General features: G+C 40.8%; 1 protein-coding gene across 1 annotated transcript in view; it reads right to left on the reverse strand.

Annotated features, from left to right (window-relative positions):
- Nucleotides 1-304: 304 nt before the first annotated feature.
- PTN (pleiotrophin) overlaps nt 305-21,788 on the reverse strand; it is a 79,323-nt gene continuing 57,839 nt past the window's right edge. The window contains exon 5 of the mRNA XM_040595813.1: nt 305-7,286. Within this exon, the coding sequence (XP_040451747.1) occupies nt 7,234-7,286 (53 nt within the window). The 3' untranslated portion in view covers nt 305-7,233. The remainder of the gene's footprint in view (nt 7,287-21,788) is intronic.

A 21,788-nucleotide genomic window follows, 5' to 3' on the forward strand; every position in this document is an offset into this window, starting at 1 on the left:
TCAAAATGGCTGTATACTGAAGTAAGTTGCTTTACAGAACTGGTGTCAGGAATTTGGGGCAGACAGACTTCAGTATACACAAACCAAATACCTGTTTTCTGCTAGAATAATTTTCTGGCAGATTTCTTTCTACAGACTAAAACTTTTCCTCAATTTACAAAGATAAGTGCTTCTGCGACAAGCAGCACCTATTGCTGGTGGGGAAAATAGCACAATAAAGAAAGATCACTAAGAATACTTGGAATTCATTTAAGAAACTTCAGAAGTCCCCTACATTTCCCACAACCAAATGAGAACACAACACTTCTGTGTATTAGTTTATTTAATTCTTCATCGCCACTAAGAGCAAGTAAATTATGTTGATACAATTGGTAAACATATACATTTGCTAGAGCCTCCCACAATCCCACAGAGCTAAGGGAAACATTAAGGGATGTTACAGGGTTAATGCTTTCATTCTACAATATGGATATATGGCTTTCATACAAGTTTTAAAAAATTGAAAAGGTAAACACACTGCTAGCTTACAAAATCAATATACAAACTGAAAAAGAAAAGGAAAAAGAACAAGAAAAAGAGTAACCCATGAGAAGATATCATATAGCACTGGTTTAATAGATATATACAGAATTAGAAATCCATCTAACATGAAATTCAGGCTTTAAGTTGTTATTTTGACTTTCATTTCTTCTTTCTGTTTAACACTCAAACTACAAGTATTAAGATTATTTCTGCTTTACTTTGTTTTTTCCATCTTTTTTTTTCCCATTTTCCTCACATTTTTATTGGCTGAGAAAAAGCCTTTTTATGCCTGGGTTTCTATGTTCACACCTAACTGAAGCAGTTCGTCCACTTTGAAGCTTTGAACAAAGCTCTTCCATGTACTTGGTGTGACAGAAGAGAACATCCCTGTGATACTAAGTCCTATTGGCCATTTCATTGTCTTGTGTTTTGCATTTTCCTTGGACACAGCTATCCTTAACCTGATATGCTGGTGCATGGGAAGAAACCTAGCTCTTCAGCCCATACACTACTTTTGTATCCTTGTGTAAATAACAACGCAGGACAAAAAGCTCTTTCACTTCTACTTTAGCTTGAAAACATGGCGGCACTAGTTGACATATTTTGAGTTATGGATGCACTTCTTTATAGAGTTTTCCTTCCCTATATATGGATATACGTATATATGTATATGCAGTATGTATGCATGCATATTTAGAGAGCTGCTGTGTCTGATGCTAATTAGCATCCTTACTGGGTGGTTTCTAGCTCCAAGTTGCAGCAGTACTAGCCTGCCTCTGCTTCAGGTCCCCTCAGCAACCACAACACGCTCCAGATGATTAGAGCTGTTTCCTTCAGCTGTAAAAATCTAGATGAACTACGTAACTATAATACAGGAAGGGTAATGAATAGCCTAGTGAGAAAAGTTAAATAACGTCTTGTTGCCAGGTAGATAAGGGTGAGGAAATTCAAACAATGTAATTAATTGAATGAAGTGGGCTATGGTTAAGACAGCCCTGCAAAAGGCTATCCATTTTCTTAGCTTTACATCACAGAATTCAGGGCTAAAGCTTTTAGTACAGTTCTTAACTTTGAATGACCTTCTGAAACGGGAATACTTGGGAGCCTCTCTTTTATCTCATCAGTAAATTCATACATTGGACACAGGCTTGCCATTTTGTTGAGGGTTTTGTTTGTTGTTGTGGTCTTTTTAAAGAAAGTAAGAATTGTAGGTACAGTTTTTTCATACACAACACACTCAAAGACAAGCGATTTAAAGGCTAGTAGATACCTACAGAGTTTTGAGCCATCTGGTACCCCAAGACACTCCACATTTAAAGGGCAAACTGCAGAAAGGGCAAATGGATTGCACAGCCCCACCAATGAGATAATGATAGCTGAATATAGTTGAATTCACATGTTTTCCTTGAGATATCTCATTTCTGCTCAAGTCAGAGTGATGAGGCCACAAGACAGACTGCCATTTTTGAAAAGTAGCAGAAAGTGAACATTAGGAAAATTATTAGACTTCAGCATCATTCAGTTTTGGTCCAAAAGCACATAAAGTTTTCTGCTGCTATGAACAAGACTGCCTAGATCTTCTCCAAATGCAAACACCCACGGGGTGGAAGAGGCTCTCTTCACGCTCTACTTTTCTCAGTCAAGCATTCTACTATCCTTGAAGCTGTATGGGCCATGTCTCTTCCCTTTAATTTGACGGTAAAAAAGGACACAATGGGAAAGGCTGCAGCTTCTTGCCACTGTTAAGCTAGCTAAGGTGTTTTTTTCTGTTTGAGGACAGACACTCTTTCATCGTCTCTAGTTTTGATCAAACTTGACGCATTTCTGTCCCCTGTGAATTCTTGCCCAGGCTGAGCTATGACAAAGGTTTTACCAGCAAGCCACCCTCCCAATGAATCCAGGGAATCTCTTTGCTCATTCTCATATTTCCCTGTCCATTGTCATCTTCTGATTAACAAGTTGCTACTGTGTCTTCTAATCTTAGAAGAACACAGTGAGAGGTACCTGATGGGAGGGGCTTGCTGGGGCTGTTCAACAATCCAGTAAGAAATGGAAAATACAGGCTCAGCCACAGGGAAGGATCAACAATATCCAGTGAAGCCTGACTGAGAGAGGTAGCATGCCTTAGCAGAATTGACAGAAAACCTACAAATATTATCAAAATTAGGGATGAGCGGGGGAAGGCAGACAATAGGTATAATCTGTCTCCACAAAGGACAGAACACAGTCAGAAGTTCACAGAAGGTGCTGTCTTAGGGAGTTTTAAAAGATTGAATATGAGATATCGACCCCCACTGACATACTGCTTCCCATTCCTGTAAGAATTTGGAAGCTGTGAAAGACTGCTGTGTCATGTCAAAATGGTGCACCTCACCAGTATTTTGTTTTAGAAAAGTGGCAGGTTTACATTGTTAATGTTGTTGCAGTTCCTAGACTGAGGGAAAGTCAGGTTGGCTTTTGTCCCGCCCTCATCAGTGACATTAGACTAAGGAAACTCAGATAAAGTTCATCATGTGTTAAGGGTTTTCATCAAATGGGAATGCTACACAATATTTATCTTCAGATGCTCTCTGCCAGCAACATGGTTAGTTTCAGGCATTTTATAGGCCTGTTTCCATAAGCAGTTCATCCTAATGCTCCATTATTTTACCTGAAATGTCCATTGCCACATGCCAAGTGGCAAAGGATATACACCAAAGTTAAAGAAATATGTTATGTTTTCTCCTATCAACATCATCATAACTTGCACCCCTAAACCAGGAAAGACAGACATGCTATTGTCTCCCTTTGACACTGCCTCCAGTTGGACACATTCTTTTGAGGTTGGAGTAGGACTTTGCCTCTCTGCAACATTCCACATTTGATTAGTTTCCATTAAGGCACAAATCAAGCAAAGCATAAAAACAAATGTGCCAGCCAGTAATCCTGCCTCCCCTACACAAGAAGCATGCAAAAGAAGTTTGTATAAAATGCTCCTGACTTCATACCTGTCTCTTCTTGACAAAGTCTCCAACACTGTCTGTTGATATGTTTCATAATTACTATTCTTTCATTGCTTCTAATTTTTCTTGTTTGAAAAAAACAGTACAGTCCAGAATGTCATTATGGAATTAGAAGATAAGAATCATTAAGTCACAGCTTAGTATCTACCTGCATGTACAACAAATGTTTTCCCTTCCTGGAGCCTTGCCCTATGGTTTTGCTGCACTTAATAGCCCGTTAAATATGCCAGGCTAACAGGCAATGACTCTCTTTCAATATGGGCACTTCTGTCAGGAGACATGTCGAAGTCAGAAAATGCCCCACTCCTCAAATATTGTTTTGAATCAAGATATAGACAGGCCTAACTGCTCAGAAGCAGGGCTCAGCCTACTTAGAGGAAGGGAAGTGAGCTATAATCAAAATTCCCCTAAGTTCAAACTTACTAGAATCCAGAGTCTGGATGCAGATTCATCCTAGCTGGTGTTCAGCAACTCACCCCTCTCTTTTCTAAGAGATTTCAGTGCTCAGAAAAAGGCTGACATTTGGGGGATTTCTGTCATCTCCCCATAGCATATCACAGTTGTAACAAATGAAGATGGAAACCACTTCTTGAGAGGGACATGCGTGAAACAAGCTTTAGTCGGTTAAACTAGCTAAGCAATGCACCTATGCTAAGTCATTTTCCATTGTAGCAGGATAGCACCAAGAGGGTAAAACACGTATTTCATCTGAAGTAGCCACCCCCACAGGCCTGTCAGACAAACTTGCCCTCCCACAGGAGAGAGGGTAGAAGATCAGAAAGCAAATCAGGGGAAATTTCAGGACAACTCAAGTGGAAACTGACCAAGACAGGGTGGGAAGAGGTTTTGTTTAGATACTTGCCTCTTGCTTTCTTGATAATGTCACTAGTGAAGCAACTGCTCCTGTCAGGTAGCAGGTACCTCCCTTCAGAGTTGACCTGACTGACCTATTCTATTCAATCTTCATCGGTGTTCTACCACGAATTGCTTTTATCATCTCCTTCACAGCCAGAGTTTCCACAGAATGTTTTCTGCTGATTTCTTGGAAATTTTCTTCACTGTTTATAAACTATGACAGATACAAATCCAGTTATGGTCAACAATAAGATTCCAGTATAAATCCAAACATATGTGGCTGAGTACCACAGAGGAAGTGCTCTTCTCCTGTTTCACACCCTTTGCTACCAGGACTGCAGTGCTTTCTTCTGGTCCTAATGTGTTTGGGGGTTTTGTTTGTTTGTTTCTTTGTTTTCTGTAAACTCTCTCCATGGAGGCCCTACACCACTGTAGGAACTTGACTGGCCTCCTTCAAAAACTGTTAGGAATGCTCCTTTAACAAGCCAGATGGGCAGTTAATCATAAAGACCATCAGGTGTCAGAGGAAACACAGAGGAATTTATTTTCTTCTTACTCACAGAGGTGGAAATCAGAAGTCACATCTAAGGTTTGCTAAAGGGTAGTCAAATTGTTGGTCTCAGCATCATTCCCAACTCCTGCCAGCTCCCTATGAAACATGGACTAGATTAACCAGTGTAATATAATGGTGCAACAGTGTTTGCACTCAAAGCTGAACCACTTTAAGCGAACTGATGCAGCATTTAGACAGACAAACCTTTGGTGAGTGAAAAAGCTTCTTTCTCCCTTTGCTTTCAATCAGGCCTACTAATCCATTAGTTTAAGTCTGAGGCACAAGCACAGGTAGACCCGATTAAACCATAAACAAACCAAATAGCACCCAGAGCCACCCAAATATGAGCCTTTGTGATTTTGGATTTGGTCATTGCACATCCACCACATGTTGGGGACATTTTTAACTATAGCACTGGCTCGGGTATGTCTAACTGCATAGTCAATATAACAAGGACATCAACACAGACTGCAAAACACACCCAAGAAGATTGGGAAATACTTGTGTGACTAGTCAACCTTGAGCTATGTGCAGCCTTGGCTAGCTGGCTTCAAAAGTGTTTGGGAACGTCTACAGAAGGACTTGCCTCCCTGTGAGTTCAGATCAGCCATACCCTCCATGTGAGAAAAAAGAGGGCATGCTCTACAATTGTTATAAATTTTTTGCATACAAAAAACAGGAGTGATGTTAGTCTGGAAAAAGATTCTCTGGTCATCTGTAAGCTAATACCAGGAGAATAATGTGATTTACTCATATGAACACACCCTGCTGCAGCTTCGCTGAAGTTGGTGGGTACCCGCGGGAGTACAAGGGGGATGATTCCTCTTTATCAGCAGGCAAGCCTGCAGCCTAAACATATGGCAAAGCTTATTTCTTACCGTTAAATTTCAAGATTTAGAATTTAAAGCAATGATTTTGAAATTAATTTGGGCACTGAAATCCCTTATGTTTCCTCTAAAATGTCTGATCTGCTGGTTGTTTAGCTTGTTAAACAACCCTTTACCTGGGGACACACCGGTCCTTTGTCAGACCTTTTTTCTATTTTTTTTACTTCTCTCAGGACTTATTATCATTTAAAATACGTAAAATTGAACAAACTGAAAACCAGCTGGTTATAATGTCTCTTTTTTTTTTTTCCCTGCAGACCATTTAAATAAAAAAACCCCCACAGAACTACTTTTATGTTTACTGAGCTCTTCCAAGGTGTTTTTGCTTGTATAAAAATCTCTTCTGCTTTACTAAAAGAGAAAAAAAAATTAATTTCATTCCTATTGGTTTCAAGTCCCACAAATTTTTCAATCAAAAATACGAACTATCTCTGGCAGTTTCCAAACAGATTTCTTCTGTTACTTCCCACCAGACATTATTTTTCAACCAGCTATAATTAAAATCAACAGGAAGATTCCCATGATACAAAAGGGTGTCGAGTCATTCAGAATTGCAACAATTCCACCCAGACAGGTGATATTCTCCTTGCTGGCAAAAGAAACATATAAAAGAAAGCATTTTTCAGCTTTTAGGTAAAACAGAGGACACTACCATCCACCGCTGTTGATATGCTAAAAAATGGAAAGTTTTTCTATCATTCCACTTGGAAAAATCATTGCTAGAAAAACTTGATTACGTCCAAGTGTTGAAAGATTTCAGAGTTTTAATTGCCAACATCTAAAAAATGGCCAAGGATAGGAGTGCTACTGTTTTTACCCAGAGGTGGTGGCATTTTGGAAAGAACATTCACCACACATCCAAAAGAATGTTATGCCTGTAAATACTCAACAAAATGCCCCCATCCTTTCCTTAAACAAATCATTTCATACAGTTATTCAGATGTAATAAGAACTTAAGAAACAAGTCTGTTGTTTTCACATAGAAGGTCCCAATCTTAAATATAATTGCATCCAGCCAGATTCCTGTGTTCACACAGGGCACCACTGGCTTCAGCAGAGCTCCACACCGGTTCAGGTTCTGCTTGCATGGAGTAATTACCAGATTGAGACCTACAGCAAGACTTGAGAAAAAAAATACTTAAAAAACCTCTACATTGTTCAATATACAATAGATGTAATTTTCTAAATGAGTGTTGAGTCCTTTATTACAGGTCTCTAAAAACTGTTGTTAGGGTTATACACTAAAAATACTAACGTCATAAAAAAAAGGATTTTTTTTCTGTGTTTGCTTGTTTCTTTCTATGGTACCATTAAGCTATAAATAATTTTAGCATAAAATGCCTAGGTATAAATGAAACTGTTAACTGATCATGTTTGCTGATGTCCCTTTCTCATATTGCCCAAGTTGGCTCCATTAATCCAGCATCTTCTCTTGTTTCTTGCCTTCCTTTTTCTTCTTCTTGGATTCTGTCAAGATAACAATAACCATAAAAAATCAGTGTCTAGCAGTCACTGTGATAAAATTCATTTAATACCCCTGAAAGTTCCCCTTGTTTTCCCTGTGCATGTAAGAACTATTTTTGTTTCCTCGTTCTGAACGAGGGAAGGGAAAACAGAAAGAAAACAAAACAAAACAACAACAAAAAAAGGAACAGCCAAAGTGTTAGAGAAGATGGAAAGGGGGGTCCAGTTCAGAACCCTTCCTATCTGAGTGGCTGACCCTCTTTGACATGCAAAGCAATGTCTCAGGAACTTGCTCCAAAAATAAGAAAACAGCAGGCAGCTCCTGGAGAAACCGGGTCATGGCTCAGCGGAGAGCTGGAAGAAAGCTTTGCACACACTACCCACACACATACCCTTCCCTTGCTTCCTTTCTACTTCATTGTTAGTCTTTGGCTTTCTCTGAATATGAGAGCAACTCCAGAGCATGGTGAGAAAGCTCACTTGTTTCTTCAGCTTCTCCATTGCCAAATCTTCCCCCTTTGTCTGGGACAAACACCTACGTACACTTGAGAAGCAATTGAAGCTTGGCCTGAAGTCATTAGAGCATGGTCTGTCCAGCCAGCTGGTACTGATAGGACAGGGAAAGGACCAGGGATCATCTGCTTCTCTGATTAATCTGGGGTAAATATGGGAATGATGCGAAGGTACAAGTGCAAGTTCATACACTATACTACCAGCTGTGGTAACTTTCACTGTGCTGTAGGGTAGTCTGGCATTCCTACAGCTAACGGACACTCACAGAGGGACCTAAAAAATAAGTATGAACTAAAAGGATTGGGCACACTTGTATCACATGTCACCTTGCAACGGGGAAAATAACAGCTCTCACTGGGAATGTGAATAAATCCTCATGGATACCACCACAGAACACAGCACAGAACACTGTAGGACCACTACAGAGACAGAAACTGAGTTTCTGTGAAACATCTCTCCTGTAACCAAAAGAGCAAGGCAGTAGACCCATGTTTGCTTAACCGAGATTTCACTTTCCTCCTTTGAATCCTGCCTTTGTTTCTTCCTTCTCAAAAAAGACAATCATCCCCTGCCCCCTCTCCCCGCCCCCCCCCCCCCCCCAAAAAAAAAAAAAAATCCAAACAAAAAAATCCAAAACCCAAACAAACCACCAAAAATCATCTCAGGTTAAATAACAGGTATCACCATGTATGCGAAGAAAAGCACTTGGCCCTTAAGGTGGTATTCTTCTTTGTGAATATGATTCTTTTCTGTCTGAAAAGTTTGCATAATATAGACAGTCAAGCAACCATCAGCTTTGGTGAAACAAATTACTTGGATTAAAGTCAAGGGAACTACACTGACATCTTTCAGCTATGGTTAGAGCCAGAGTACCTTGAGCAGACTTAAGTTATCACATTTCCCTGATGGTTGTTTTTCCTGTTTATTAGTGTTTCAAATCACACTTTCTTCTTCATCTTTTTCCACAAGACAAAAATTGTTTCCAATTATCCTTTAGTCAAAGCAAAATAAAATACCTATTTCGTGTTTAGCAACATAATCTGCTCTAAATTCTCTTTCCCTTACTTTCCTTATCATTTAAAGGGATTATAATTTAAAACAAGAAGTAATTTGGTTTTGTTTGAAGATGTGAAAATGAACTTTTTTTTTTCCCACCTGCTTTTGTCTGTGTGTCTGTGTTTGCGTGTGTATGTATGCCTGCAGTCTGGAGCCATTCACAGAATCTGGCACTATTGTACAACCTGTCATCCCAACATGTCATTTTTCATTAAGTTAATATCTAATTTGCTTTCAGCTAAACCTTTAGTTCACCCTAAAAATTTCCTGTCTCCTAAACCCTGTCTCCTATCCTCTTTTATCCATGTCCTCCATTTTCTTTAATTTTCCCTCTGTATCTCTGACCCTTCTGGATTCCATATTGACTATGTTCCCTCTCACTCTCTCTTCCCCCACTCCACTGCTTTCTCTGACAGAAACAGCAGCATTTTATCAATTAGACCAGCACTGAAATCTGTAAAATCTATTTAGACCCAGCACAAGCAGAAAGGCATTCTGCAAACTACAGCTAAATTTACTCAAAGCAAACGAGACATATGAATGTGGGCAGACCACTAACAAGACTGTACTGAAGAGTATGTGCAGTTCACGGTAGGGGTGAAGTCGCCACCAGGAGAAGTTTTGGTCTGGACTCGTGTGATCACATCAGGTCCCCATCCTCACTTGACTTGAGGTACCAGACAACCCACCATTTATCCATTTGCACTTAGCCCTGTGGGTCTGTATTTGTTCCTGTTAGCAAAAGTTCAATTCCCCCCCTGTTGTCTACTTCGTGATAATCCGCATTTCACCCAAACTACCAAAGCCATCTACCTACAAAGACAAGTCATTTTGCTTTGTGCCTCAGCAGAGTAAAACCCTCATGTGTGGGACATAACTCCTCCCACATTAAAGGTACTCACACCACCACAGCTTCATCTTTCAGACAGGTAAGCTGTATTGATGCAAAGCACATTCACTCTATGAAATGACACACACACACAGAGTTGTGGTCATATAAAAAAAAAAATAAAAAAGAAGACTGCTAAAATATTTCCAAGTCCTTAGGCTCTTTTAAAAGTCCTACCACAGATGCCAATATCCAGGTACTTACCCATGAAAATGTTGCTGCTCATGCTCTCATGCACAAGTCTGTTCACAGCTACCCTTCACCTGCTTTTACTATGGTCAGGCTATAGACTACAGTATGTCCATGACTAACAAAGTATGAAGTTGCTTTTAGAAGTACTTTCTTTGTGTTTCCTCATTGCTCAGACCTACTCTTTATGTCATTCAGGCTTTTATTGCCCTCATCTCTGTTCACCCTACAGTACTGTTTCAACTTTTACGACATGCTACCAGGTCAGCTCACACATCCACACTGGGATCCACGTCACCCTGATCACTTGGTCTGCCAATGCTTCCCTTCCCAGAGCAATCAGGCTTCACTGAAAGGGTCACCATGCCACCAGTGTCAGCACTGACACCATGCTCGAAAGTCCTGACCAGCTGGGAGTACAGTGCCAGAGACCTGAAAGCTCAGCAGTCTCCTACCCCAGCACCAGCTAGAGCCATCTGCCAGTTAAGTGAGAGAAAGATCCCCACATACATTTGTTTCAAATAATCCCATTCAGATTCCTATTCCATACATAAAAATTATTTATATTTATTTAATCTTAGCACAGACTGAACGCAAGACCTTTGGTTCAGCCATCTCATATCAGGCCTCTTCGTGTGGTCCCAGCCTGCCACCAAAAATTACAGTAACCCATCAAGCAGTGCCCACTGAAACAGCCTTGATGCTGGGGAAGCCACTATGCTGCTCTCCAGATCTTACTGGCGATGCATAGTGGGCCACCAACTGGAACATCTTAACATAAAACTTTATGAAAAGTATGTAAATATGATGGATATTTACAATTAAACTCATTAATTTAAATACATTAAATGCCTTGTCAAAGGTATTTCTCCTACAGATAGCAATGCCAGGGTCAACACCGAGTGCGTGCTGTCTCTCAACGCTCGGGCGAGCAGGCTGTGCAGTCGAGGGAATGGACGAGGTACCTGTTTGCCTACTGCACTAAGTGCCCCAACTAAACTGCCCTTCCACCTCCAGTGTGGCTCAGCACACAGCTACGGTAAGGAAAGCAGCAGCAGGAACTATGTCTTCTCTCTGACTTTCTTCACATCAAGGAAATACTTATCTTTACCATCCCCGTGCATCCTTGCAGCAAAACAAAAGTACCAGAAGAGTGAGCTACATATGCTCCAGAATATTAATGAGGATGACAAAAGTGTCTTCAACATTTTTGTCTGGTTTTCAGCATACACTTTCCTCCTTTCCTCCTATCCCCCAGTGAGAGACTGCCTGGAAGTGCTCTTGCTCTGATGGAGGCTGGGATCCTGGACGAGGGGGCACAGGCAAAGAGCCAATTCAGAATACCTGGCAGCCCCTGCAGGGCACAGCAACCAAGCTCTGCACAGTCATTCCGCTACCTGCTGGAACCTAGAGCACTTCCAGCAAAATAAAAAACACCCATGTAGCATTGTACAAACAGCCCTGCAAGAACGAACTGTGTCGATGCACACACACTGGATTATCTAGTCATTCATCACCTGAATAACCTTATGAATAGCTGTCAGCCTAAGAATTATTTGCAGGATTAAAAGCTGCGTGGTCATGGATTAGCACTGAACTCCCTTCTGTGGGTCTGTGATGACTGGTAACAAAAATCCCACTGAGGATCTTACCAAGTAAACAAATTTGTTTGATAAACAGAACTTTCTCTATGCAATTTGGGAACGTCAGCAGCCCTCTTTAAATAGTCATTCTTATCCTGGAGCCTTATTCTTACTATGCAAGCAGCAAAGGAAAGTAATTATGTTGACCAGGAGCCAAACACCATTCAAAGCCACTCTTAACGTACAAGGCACAAAAGGGAGGTAAGAATATTTTAATGGAAGCCAAGATTTGTAAGCAAAGATTTGTAGGTATTTATTTCCATTTCTTGAAAAGAAGGTAACAATTCACACATGGCACTGCTGAACTCGTGTATATAAAAGTCAAGCAGTATCCCTGAAAGTAATATAAACCGTTCAAAATAGCAAAAGTTGTGCTGATGGAAGTTTAGAGTGAAGAATCTTGACACTAGGAGTACAGGAAAGTTCTCCCAGGAACTAGCACTCAGTTCCACTGAGTACAGAGGGAGGCAGGTTTTCTAAAGGGCTCTCTACCTCTCATTGGGACAAATTTCCCAAAGCACCTGGCTGCTTATGGTGGTGCAGGGCAATGGTGCCATTGGGTGCAAGGAAATTCTGAATTTTCAGGGTAAAATGTCAAGCCATGTGGAAGGGAGCAGTCTTGATGAAGTCTTTGATGAAGCCAAGGATTATATCCCTTGGTGAAAAAAATCTCACCCTACAGAGGTTCACCCTGCTCTCTAGGATCAAAAACTGCACTATCCTGTGATTTCCATGATTGTAGAAACAAATCCCTTGATTTCTTAAATAACCTTTAAATGTGTTTTTTCTTCTGCTGCTTCTAGAGAAAGAGAACATTTCATAGCCATTTAATTCCTTTTCTTCCCATGTTCCTGCACTATATACAGCATTTATGTATTCCAAATGGTTTAAGAAGGAAAAACTACGTTACCACAGAAATGTTGTTCCAAAACAAATTCTTCTGAAAAGCCTCTTTGAGCAATACAGTTCTACTGGATGGGAAAAAAAGCACCACTCCAATAGCTAAACAGACATAGAAGGCAAGTCTACAATGAATCGGTGACCTTGATGTGACTTTTTCTTTTTTAATTAATACATTACAATTTATTATATCCTTTACACTTCGGCTCTGTGAGATTGAGTTGCTTTCTCTAGTTGTCTGTAAGCATTTCTCAATTTCTCCACTCTTCCAGTCACTCCTCTCCAGCAGATTCTGTTCTGCTTCTCACTTTGCTAAATTTCCATTTTGGCTAGACTTGGATTTGTTTCCTATTGAACACAAGATGGACCCAATTCAAACCTCAAGGTTGAAGCTGCACCGTATAAGCCAGGAAGGCATGTTGCAGCGCGTGTTGTGAATGGAGAACAGCTAGACTTATGCCTGTAACAAACACTAACATATCTGACAAAAAAATGGACCAAAAAGCCACTCATGGAAAAAGCTTCACTCATTTTCTTTCTCACTGGAATTGCAAAAAGAAGTAAATGCAGGGAGAAATTGATCCAACTTATTCTAAAGCCACCTGCAAAGCCCTGAAACAACCTCAGACAGTCAGAAGCCATTGCTTCAACCTGACATAAAGATGTAAGATATTAAAAATGTTCCCTTTAACATCCTTACTTAAACTAGTCAGGAATAAGAGAAAGGGTTGTGTTTTTTTAAGAGGTAATTTGCTCAAACCAAGGATTTTCATCAGAAAGGTTTGGTTTTGGTGATTTTCTTCATTCAAATATTTGGGAGAGGTTTCAAAATTGCCTAGGCACAGACACGCAAAAGACCACAAAGACACACACATTTTCTGATTTTGCTAAATGGCCTATTTGCACAAAGATCACGAAAATTTCATCTCATTTTCTTTACATCTGGTTTACAAGTATCTAAGATGTTAGAGTCTTAAGAGTAAGTATTCAAAAGACTGCAATGGATAAACTTTTCAAGGGAAGCCTGTTTTGCAACTGGAGACTGCAGGAGGGGTCTGGCTAACCGGAAAGTGATTTCCAGAAGTAGCTCACTTTGCTTTCCTGTTTGCTGCTGTTTCTCACGTGCCTCTGGTACACTTCTACTGCTGCTTCTGTAGGGTATGGGCTTTCCTGCTGTTCTCTGCCATGTTCTGTGCTCAGCACAAGAGGGACCCAGTCCTGTCGGGCTCTTCAGCCCTCTGTCTGCTGTACACAAGATCCCTCTTAATGCCAGCGAGACAGGTGCAGGCACAGACTGATACACTCAGTTCACTCTCTGCATTCACACGTCTGCAGAAGACGACTGAAAACAGAGGAGTATTAACAATCCATTTGGAGTTTGGCATATACCTATACAGCAAAAAGATCACACGCCAAGGTCGTTTCTACGTCAAACTGAGATCTATATTACATATAAGCATATATATTCTCTATAAATAGTTATTTAGCAGAAAGTTATTTGTGATATACTGTGAATTGAGACCCTGTTTCATTTAGTTGGTTTTTGAAAACCAGACACACTCATTTCTCAGTTGTGCTTTCTGCACCTACCCCACCCAGATGGGACCTACCCTCAGAGCACCAGACAGGGGCTTGGCTTTCATCAGTGCTCCCCACTCTGAAAAGTCACCTGCAAAACTTTCACAGTAAGCACAGGTAGAAGAAAAGATAGACAGATGGCAACATCGAAAATAAGATGGAGGGATAAAGAAGGAGAAAAAAAGAAAGCTTGAAAGGAAAGGAAGTGAAGAAGTAGAAAAGGAAAGGACAGAAAGGAAGGAACAGGGCTTTCTCTCTGTTTCACTGCTAGGAACAGTAATGAGTGTAAACATTTGCTGATGGCGTATCTTTTATCACAGCAAATCCCACAGCTTCAGGCATTTTCATGACTCAAGGGCACTGACGAATGCCAAGGAGGCTGGACTGCTCTTGCAAGCCAGGAAAGTGAGACAATGAGCATGTAACAGAATTGGCACGCACAAGGCTGTTTAAACCCTCACCCACAAAGGTCTGTATTAAACCCTAAAAGAAACTCCTGCAGGCACAGGAGGGTTAAACAAGAACATTTGTCACTTCCAGTTTTTCATCTTTTGGGGCAGCATAGAAAAAAATAGTAGCCTGAAATACAAACCAGGGAGTGAGAATACACGGAGGTCTAGGTTTCCCATGAAACTTTCCAAACTTTTTCTTCTCAAAAACATCTGCAAAAGCTGCAGAACAACTGAAAATGGAAAAATACTTCTTTTTTAAAAATATTTCTCTTTCTCCCTCTCCTACAAGCATTTTCTGCTCCCTGGAATCAGGGTTGTGTCAATAGGATTGGTATTATGTTATGATCTGACAATGCATTCAAATTATTTATTTAAACTATAATTTGTCGAAGGTAGTAAAGCAGTCTCAAGGGACACTACAGGGCAAAGCCTCCAAGAAACATAAGGAAATGGAAGCAGAAAAATACTATTAAAAGACAACCAAACTTTATTAGTTATGGGCTGCACTGGCAGCTTACTAGCAGCTTGAGGCTTATTCACACTGTAACCACCATTGTATTTTATTTTCCTTATGTGGCTTACTCTTATTCCCACTTAAACTGAGAAAAATCATATTTCCTCATCTTATGGCAGCAAGGAGCCAAATCACAGAGATATGTCTCGGAGCCTGAAGTTTCCGGTGAGTTTTACTGCATCTCGAAGTACAAGCTTTGTCCTCAGACTAGCAAGGGGCACAAGGAAACACAACCAAGCATTTAGTACGCGGTCTCACCCCTCTAGACCACTGTTTCTTCTCCTGGTTTTCACATTTCTCAGCTCCATAAGGCATAAATTATTCATGGAAAAACTGCCTCTCACAATGTTTACGCAGTATTTAGTACAATGGCACCCTTTTTCAGCTGGGGCCTCTGGGCACTCATGCAATACAAATAATCACAATGATATCAACAATAATAACAGCCAGCTATGCTGTTCCCACTGGGCATCCACTGCCAGTGTCTGCCCCACAGAGCTCACATCACTGTATTTCACTGCAGGCTCCCAGTCAGTGCCAGAGGCTATTCTTCAATAAACCTGCCCCATCCTTTAGAGCAAGAGGAAAACTTCCCAGTTTTGCCTTTCAGGTTTCTATTAACTACCACAGCTGTTTCCCAATATGAGAAAATCCCTCATTTTTATATCTAATTAGTTTGAGCAGATCCTATTATTCTGCCTCCTGTAATACTAATTATTACGCTAGCTGCATGCCTGCACGACTAATGAGTTACATTAAAGATGGGGAATTCTAAAATCTACAGAGGGAGGTACAGCATGAGCATGATGCCAAAACAGGAGACACCAGCATCTTTCAGACAAAAAAAAATCACAGTCCTAACAAGTCATTCCTTATCCCTCTGTATCCCCTCCAGCTACTCTTTAGAAGCGGACACTCTGCGGCTGCACAAAGGCAAATTTGAGGGAGGGCACCCCGTAAAGAACAGATTGTCCAACATGCAAAATGGAGTGGGCTGCAGGTGGTCCTTTTCATGGGTGCAGCGCTCAGTTTGTCTGAGCAACAAATACCTACATATCAGGGGAGCGATTCATTCAGACACCACCACTGTTAGTTCTTTGCAACAGTCAGCAGCCAAAGCACAGTCAGTCTGTCCTGGCACTGCGCTCTGAGTAAGATGCCCTCTCTGCAGGTAGAAATCAAGGCTGCCACTGTAGTATTCAAAAAACACATGTTGTTTTCTGCTCCTGGCACCAAAGTAAGGACAGGGAAATACCTCCTCATTAACGAAAGTCCAGCTCTATGTATTGACACCAAGCTAAGTCCACTGAGATTTCTAATATCAAAAAAAGACCCTAATTAAAGACCGGAGTTCAGACACTCACCTTGACGTAAACTGTCACATTCAGATAATTCTAATTGCAGATTAGGATAAAAGGGAGCAGCAGCTACTAGTTAGAGCATGGAGCCAAGAGTCAGCAGCTCCTAGCTGAGTGCCCAGACTGGCCACTGATACTTTGTCAACCTGGAAAATCATTTAGCCTTTCTGACTCTCAATTATTGCTTGCCTTTAAATTGTACTTCCTCAGCTCCAAGGAGTGATAGCAGGATTAGCTAACTACTGCCTGTAAAGATTGCTGGATAAAAGAAATTGTGTAATGCAGATTATTTGTATTTCACTAAACTCTTAAGTAAAGCTCTTCAAACAATATGATATTATTAAAACTACACGGAGTCTTTCCTCTGCTGCAGTAGCATGCACATCGTGCCAAACACAGGGAACTGCACTGACACCTTGCTAGCCTCTCAAATGCTGTACCTGATCTGCATTACACAAAAGAGATTACAGCCATTAACATCGCGGGTAGGTCTTGTCTTCCTGTGAGAAACCTTTCCAAACACTTCATGTTGGGGATATGATCTTTGGATACCACCCCAGTTATTAAAGACATTAGTTGTGTAAGCAGTGTTAACGTTTTCCAACATTAGCTGGAATTGCTTTCCTATGTGGCAAGGACTGAGCTGAGCCAGGATAAAGTTAACACAAAGATCAGATCTATCGTAAATTGATAAAAAGTTGGGAAGGGAGATTTATTAAAAAGAACTAAATACAGCCAGGAGAAAAAGTTATCAGAAAGGAACATAATTCAAAATATGAAGGGTACATTGCAGAAAGAGCGGGCAGACTGCTTATTCTATTTAATTTTATCTTAATCAGAAGAACAAATAGCTAGAAGTACAAGAGTTATAGTGAGAGTAAGAGGAAGAATGCGAGTGATGGAAAGAGTGCAAAAAGAAATAAAGCCTATCAGGCAACCCGGCTCTATAAAAATAAATTCCTCCTCTCTCAGCAGTTAAAGCAAAATGTTTCCTGAATCCTGACAATACTCCATTCTTTTATTTTCTGGCTGGCTGGAACCCGAACAACCATCAATCAAGTTTGGGTGGCCGTGAAGTAGGCCAGATGGAGTATGTCGGAAGTGTTTTCTGCTCTTCAGTGCAAGTTGGCCATTAGAGCAGCCACTCGACAGAAGTGCCTGAGTCTTTCACATCTGTCAAGATAGTTTAGGGAGACCTTGAACATCCCCAGCCTTGCAGACACTGATTAGAATACACAATTGTGTGTGCTAGAGGAGAGGTGGCTGCCTCCACTGGGATTTTGTGATAAAAATTACCCTTTCATCCTTTCCAGCCTTTGTGACAGGCTTTCTCATGACCTCATTTGTGTGCTAAATACACAAACCATGGTGTCTGGGATATCACTGTCACGTTGCTGACAATCTGTCCAAATGCACAATATTCAAGAACAGTTTTCATACTGTATTAACTACACTTTAGCACAACAGCCCTGGACCAAGATACTGTTTTCCAATCTGAGAACACCTTAGCAAAGCTATGGAGAAACAAGCTCATCAAAAATCCAGATAAAATTCAAATTCCTGATTTGTCATTTGCTCTCCCCCTTAAATCCAATATGCAGCATTCTGCTCTTGCAAGCACTGAGCTCCAAAATGTCCAGGTGTTGCAGACTAAAATCCATAGAGTCAGCTGTTCAGAAGAAAAAATACTGAGACAGAGAAGTTGCTAATAAGGAAAAAACACATTTTTTCTAATATTTTTAGTGTCCAAAATAATGACAGTGCTTCAAAAAGATTTTAAGGCTCTTCCATGAATGCTGACTAATGATAAAACAAATCCATAAGAACACTTAGATCACCAGTTTATGAGGCAGGCATTGATTCTCAAGGTTAATGAGTATCTCCTGGTTTAATTTAGCAGTTTTGCCACAGTTCATAGAAGTTCCTGGAAAACCAAAACATACTTTAGCAGTGAATCTGCAAAATTATAACCCTTGGTATTTTTCTGCAGGTATGGTTTTCCTTTCTGTTAAGCATCGATCAAACTCCTATGAAATGGCAGTCATCACTGAAATAGTTAGGTGAGAGGAGAGAGACACAGAATTCATCCTATCAGCAAAATTGCTACATGTTCTTGAGCTGGAAAGGTGGATTAGCATCAGGAAAGCAGCAGCATAGATAATATCAATTTATTTGCATTTTTGTCAAGGAACAGAGAAGGTGAGGAGGAACTTCAGATACCAAGCCACACTAGGAAATATGTCAGGTGACATCTGGTAAACAATTCTTCATCAGGCAAGCCTAGACGAAACAATCTGCCTTAACCCACATGCCTTCTTGCGTTCTTAATTAACCATATTAATTAACTTTAAAAAATATATAAGAGTTTGGGAGAATTGTGAAGGTGTCAGACAACGATATCTACTCCACATGGAAGCAGTGATCAAAAGAAAAACATGTTTACGTTTTTTAGTGGGTGTAATGATCAGTAAAGGAAGTATTACCATTACACTTCATCTTTCAACACAAATCTGTAGAGGACATGCTTGGAATAGTGTGTACAGTCCAGTCCCTTCATCTCAAAAAAGATTTTGCAATAATAGAAGGAATTTGGGTAAGTCCAGTAGAGAGTATTCTTATTGTGGATAAATCCCTATACAACGAAATACTTAAGTCAGAGGTTTTAGGTTTAAAAAATGGCAAGTGACAAAAAGTAACAGATGATATATAAAGCTACAATCAATCAGAGAAGCTAAACAAGAGGCTTTTTCTCACCCCATTTACGATATGAAATCAAAAGGAAGGTGGTGTAATGGAGAGGTTACAAACGTGACCTATTAGAAGGAAAATTTCAGACCACAGGAAAGGGGGCTAGTCATAAAAATCAGGGAAACAACCCTTCTTCTGAATGCACTGCTATTTTTCAGTGCAATATTCCTAGTCAGTTCACATCTGCTTTTGGTACTCCCAACGTATCGCTGTCAGAGATGTATTCGGTGATGCAGCTCTTGAAGCATACACCAGTCAGAAAGGTAACTGTTTAGTGGTAAAACAGACTCCTGTAATCAATAAGCCCCTCACTTATTATTCTGCTGCCAGAGTTCCCAAACGCCAGAAAGCCGCTGCCCTGGTGCTCCAGGCAATCACAGCAGGAACAGACAGCACTTGATCAGCATTTGCAGGTCTAGCTGCATATCAACACTGACCTTATGCAACACTGTGCCTCAAAAAAAATTTGCTGCTTCCAAATAATGTATCATATGCTTTTTCTCTTCGAGCCATTGATGTGAAGCTATGGGTGAAAAGGGAGGCTAATATGCACCTGCAGTCCATTCCAAGTGCTCAGACAATAATCTTCTTGTCTCCAAAGGAATTAAATTGGGTCTTATTCTAACTACTGATTGAAAACAGTTTAATTTTTCTTTTAACTAGATGGGGGTGGGGACTTACCACCAACCTGTAGTTTCCTTCACCTCAGGAAGAAGACACTCTTATTCCAGCCAACATGTCAGCACTCCGATCTTTAACTCAGAAATAAAGTTCAGTAGGGCACAACATTTCACACAGTACTAATCTGCTTGACCTAATTTCTTACTCTAGTTCCTCTTACTGCTGCCAAGATACTGTCCAGTGTAGCTCCTATGTAGTTATACCCACAGATCTGCAATATGGATTCATATCTTTAGCTCAGAGCCCAGGCAGGCTGCGAGCATGTGCCTTCCATGCATGCTGCTCGTACTAATGTCAACAGCAGATGAACGCGCAGGTGGCACGCAGGAAGGCGCTGCGAGATTTCTAACGCAAATGAGGAGAGCAAAATCTCTGCCCACAGTTATTATGATCACAAACTTATCTTTGTACCTATTTCTCTTTTCGCGTTCCTTCAAATCAAATGAAGTCAGGTTTCCTAATTAAGTCAAACCACATAACTATGTTTGCTGCAAAATCCCAAGCCGAGTTTCAGGCCCAGCTGTAACTCACTCGTATCTAGAACCAGCTAAAGTTAACTCCAATCCAGCAATTTCACAAGCTCTGCCTTTGAAACTGTAATTTGAAAATGACCCTGCACCACCCAACAGCATTGCTCTCACAAACCAGTGCTGCACCAATGCTCTGCCTTCCCTCCCTCTCCCCTCGTCTGGCAGCCAGTGATACCTACACCCACCCAGTGGGAGCAGAACAAGGTGGAGGGCTACTAGTGGCTCACACCGCAGAGGCCTTCTGGCAGCGCAATAGGAAGCTTCATCCAATAAACTCCTAAATGCCATTTAGGCACGGAAACTTACTAAAGAAAAATAATAATAAAAAAAAGTCCTTTCCCCCAAATTAATAAACAATAAAATCACAGAGCTCAAAGCCCTTCCTGCATTCCTACCCAGTCACTTCTACCCCCAAATGAAGACGTTTATTGCTGCCAACTCGATCAAGTCAACTGGTCTCTGAAAATCTGCTTGTATCCTTTCTGCTGCACAGCTTGCCATTATCTACGCAGGTTCTAGACTCAGCGCTTATCAGATAACTCCATGGATGGCGTGCCGGGCAGACCAGTTACAGCTGTACTGACTGCAAAGCAGATGGATGCACGCACCCACACAGAAAGTGTCTGTAACCTCATCAGATGTGTCTCTGGTTGCACAAGCAGAGCAGGCCACCTGCAGGTACTCCTCAGATCAATGGTGCACCACCATCCACACTTTGAAAACTGCTCATCCCAGTTGCACCTGTCACTCTTAATCACATTTATTTTTATAATTATCCAAGTAGTCAGAGCCTGGAATGTGTTAAACCCATCTGGTTTTAAGCAAACAAGTGCCAGGGTAGCATAGCTTGTATAATCCACTTAAAACACATTACTTCTGTAACTCAAACAAGATCTCACAGTTTTAGCTCTCACCGCAAATCACTCTACACACGTAACACCTGCTACTCCAACAGAAGAGTATGTTAAAAGGCTTTCATGATTAGAAAGAAAATAAGTTTGTCTAAGGGGCACCTGGGAACATGAATGCAGAGCATATGCCTCTCTGTGTACTAGGAATTACACTGTCACTCACATTTAAATAAGATACATACATTCTGTACTCTCCTTCCTGCTATTTCTGAATAAAGAATATACAACCCCAAGGCTGCAGAACATCCACATATTTCAGCGTGCAGTGAGCAGAAAGCCCTTCAATACTCCCTGTCCAGACAGAAAGCAGTATTTTTTTTCAACTAGTCATTATTCAATACCAAACAATACCTCTATTAAATGTGTCTTTATCAAGAGACATTTTTGCATGCTATTATTGGTCTGTTCCCATCAACACGTGAGTTATGAAAAGCATCTGGAAGTCTAGCCACATCTGTAAACTGGTGGTCTAGGGTTAAAACTGGAGCTCTTATCTTTAGCTTACCTCTTGTGTGTGAGACTGCCTTGACTACACAACTCAAG

This window comes from Falco naumanni, chromosome 5 (genome assembly GCF_017639655.2).
Source record: "Falco naumanni isolate bFalNau1 chromosome 5, bFalNau1.pat, whole genome shotgun sequence".
Classification (NCBI taxonomy): Eukaryota; Metazoa; Chordata; class Aves; order Falconiformes; family Falconidae; genus Falco; species Falco naumanni.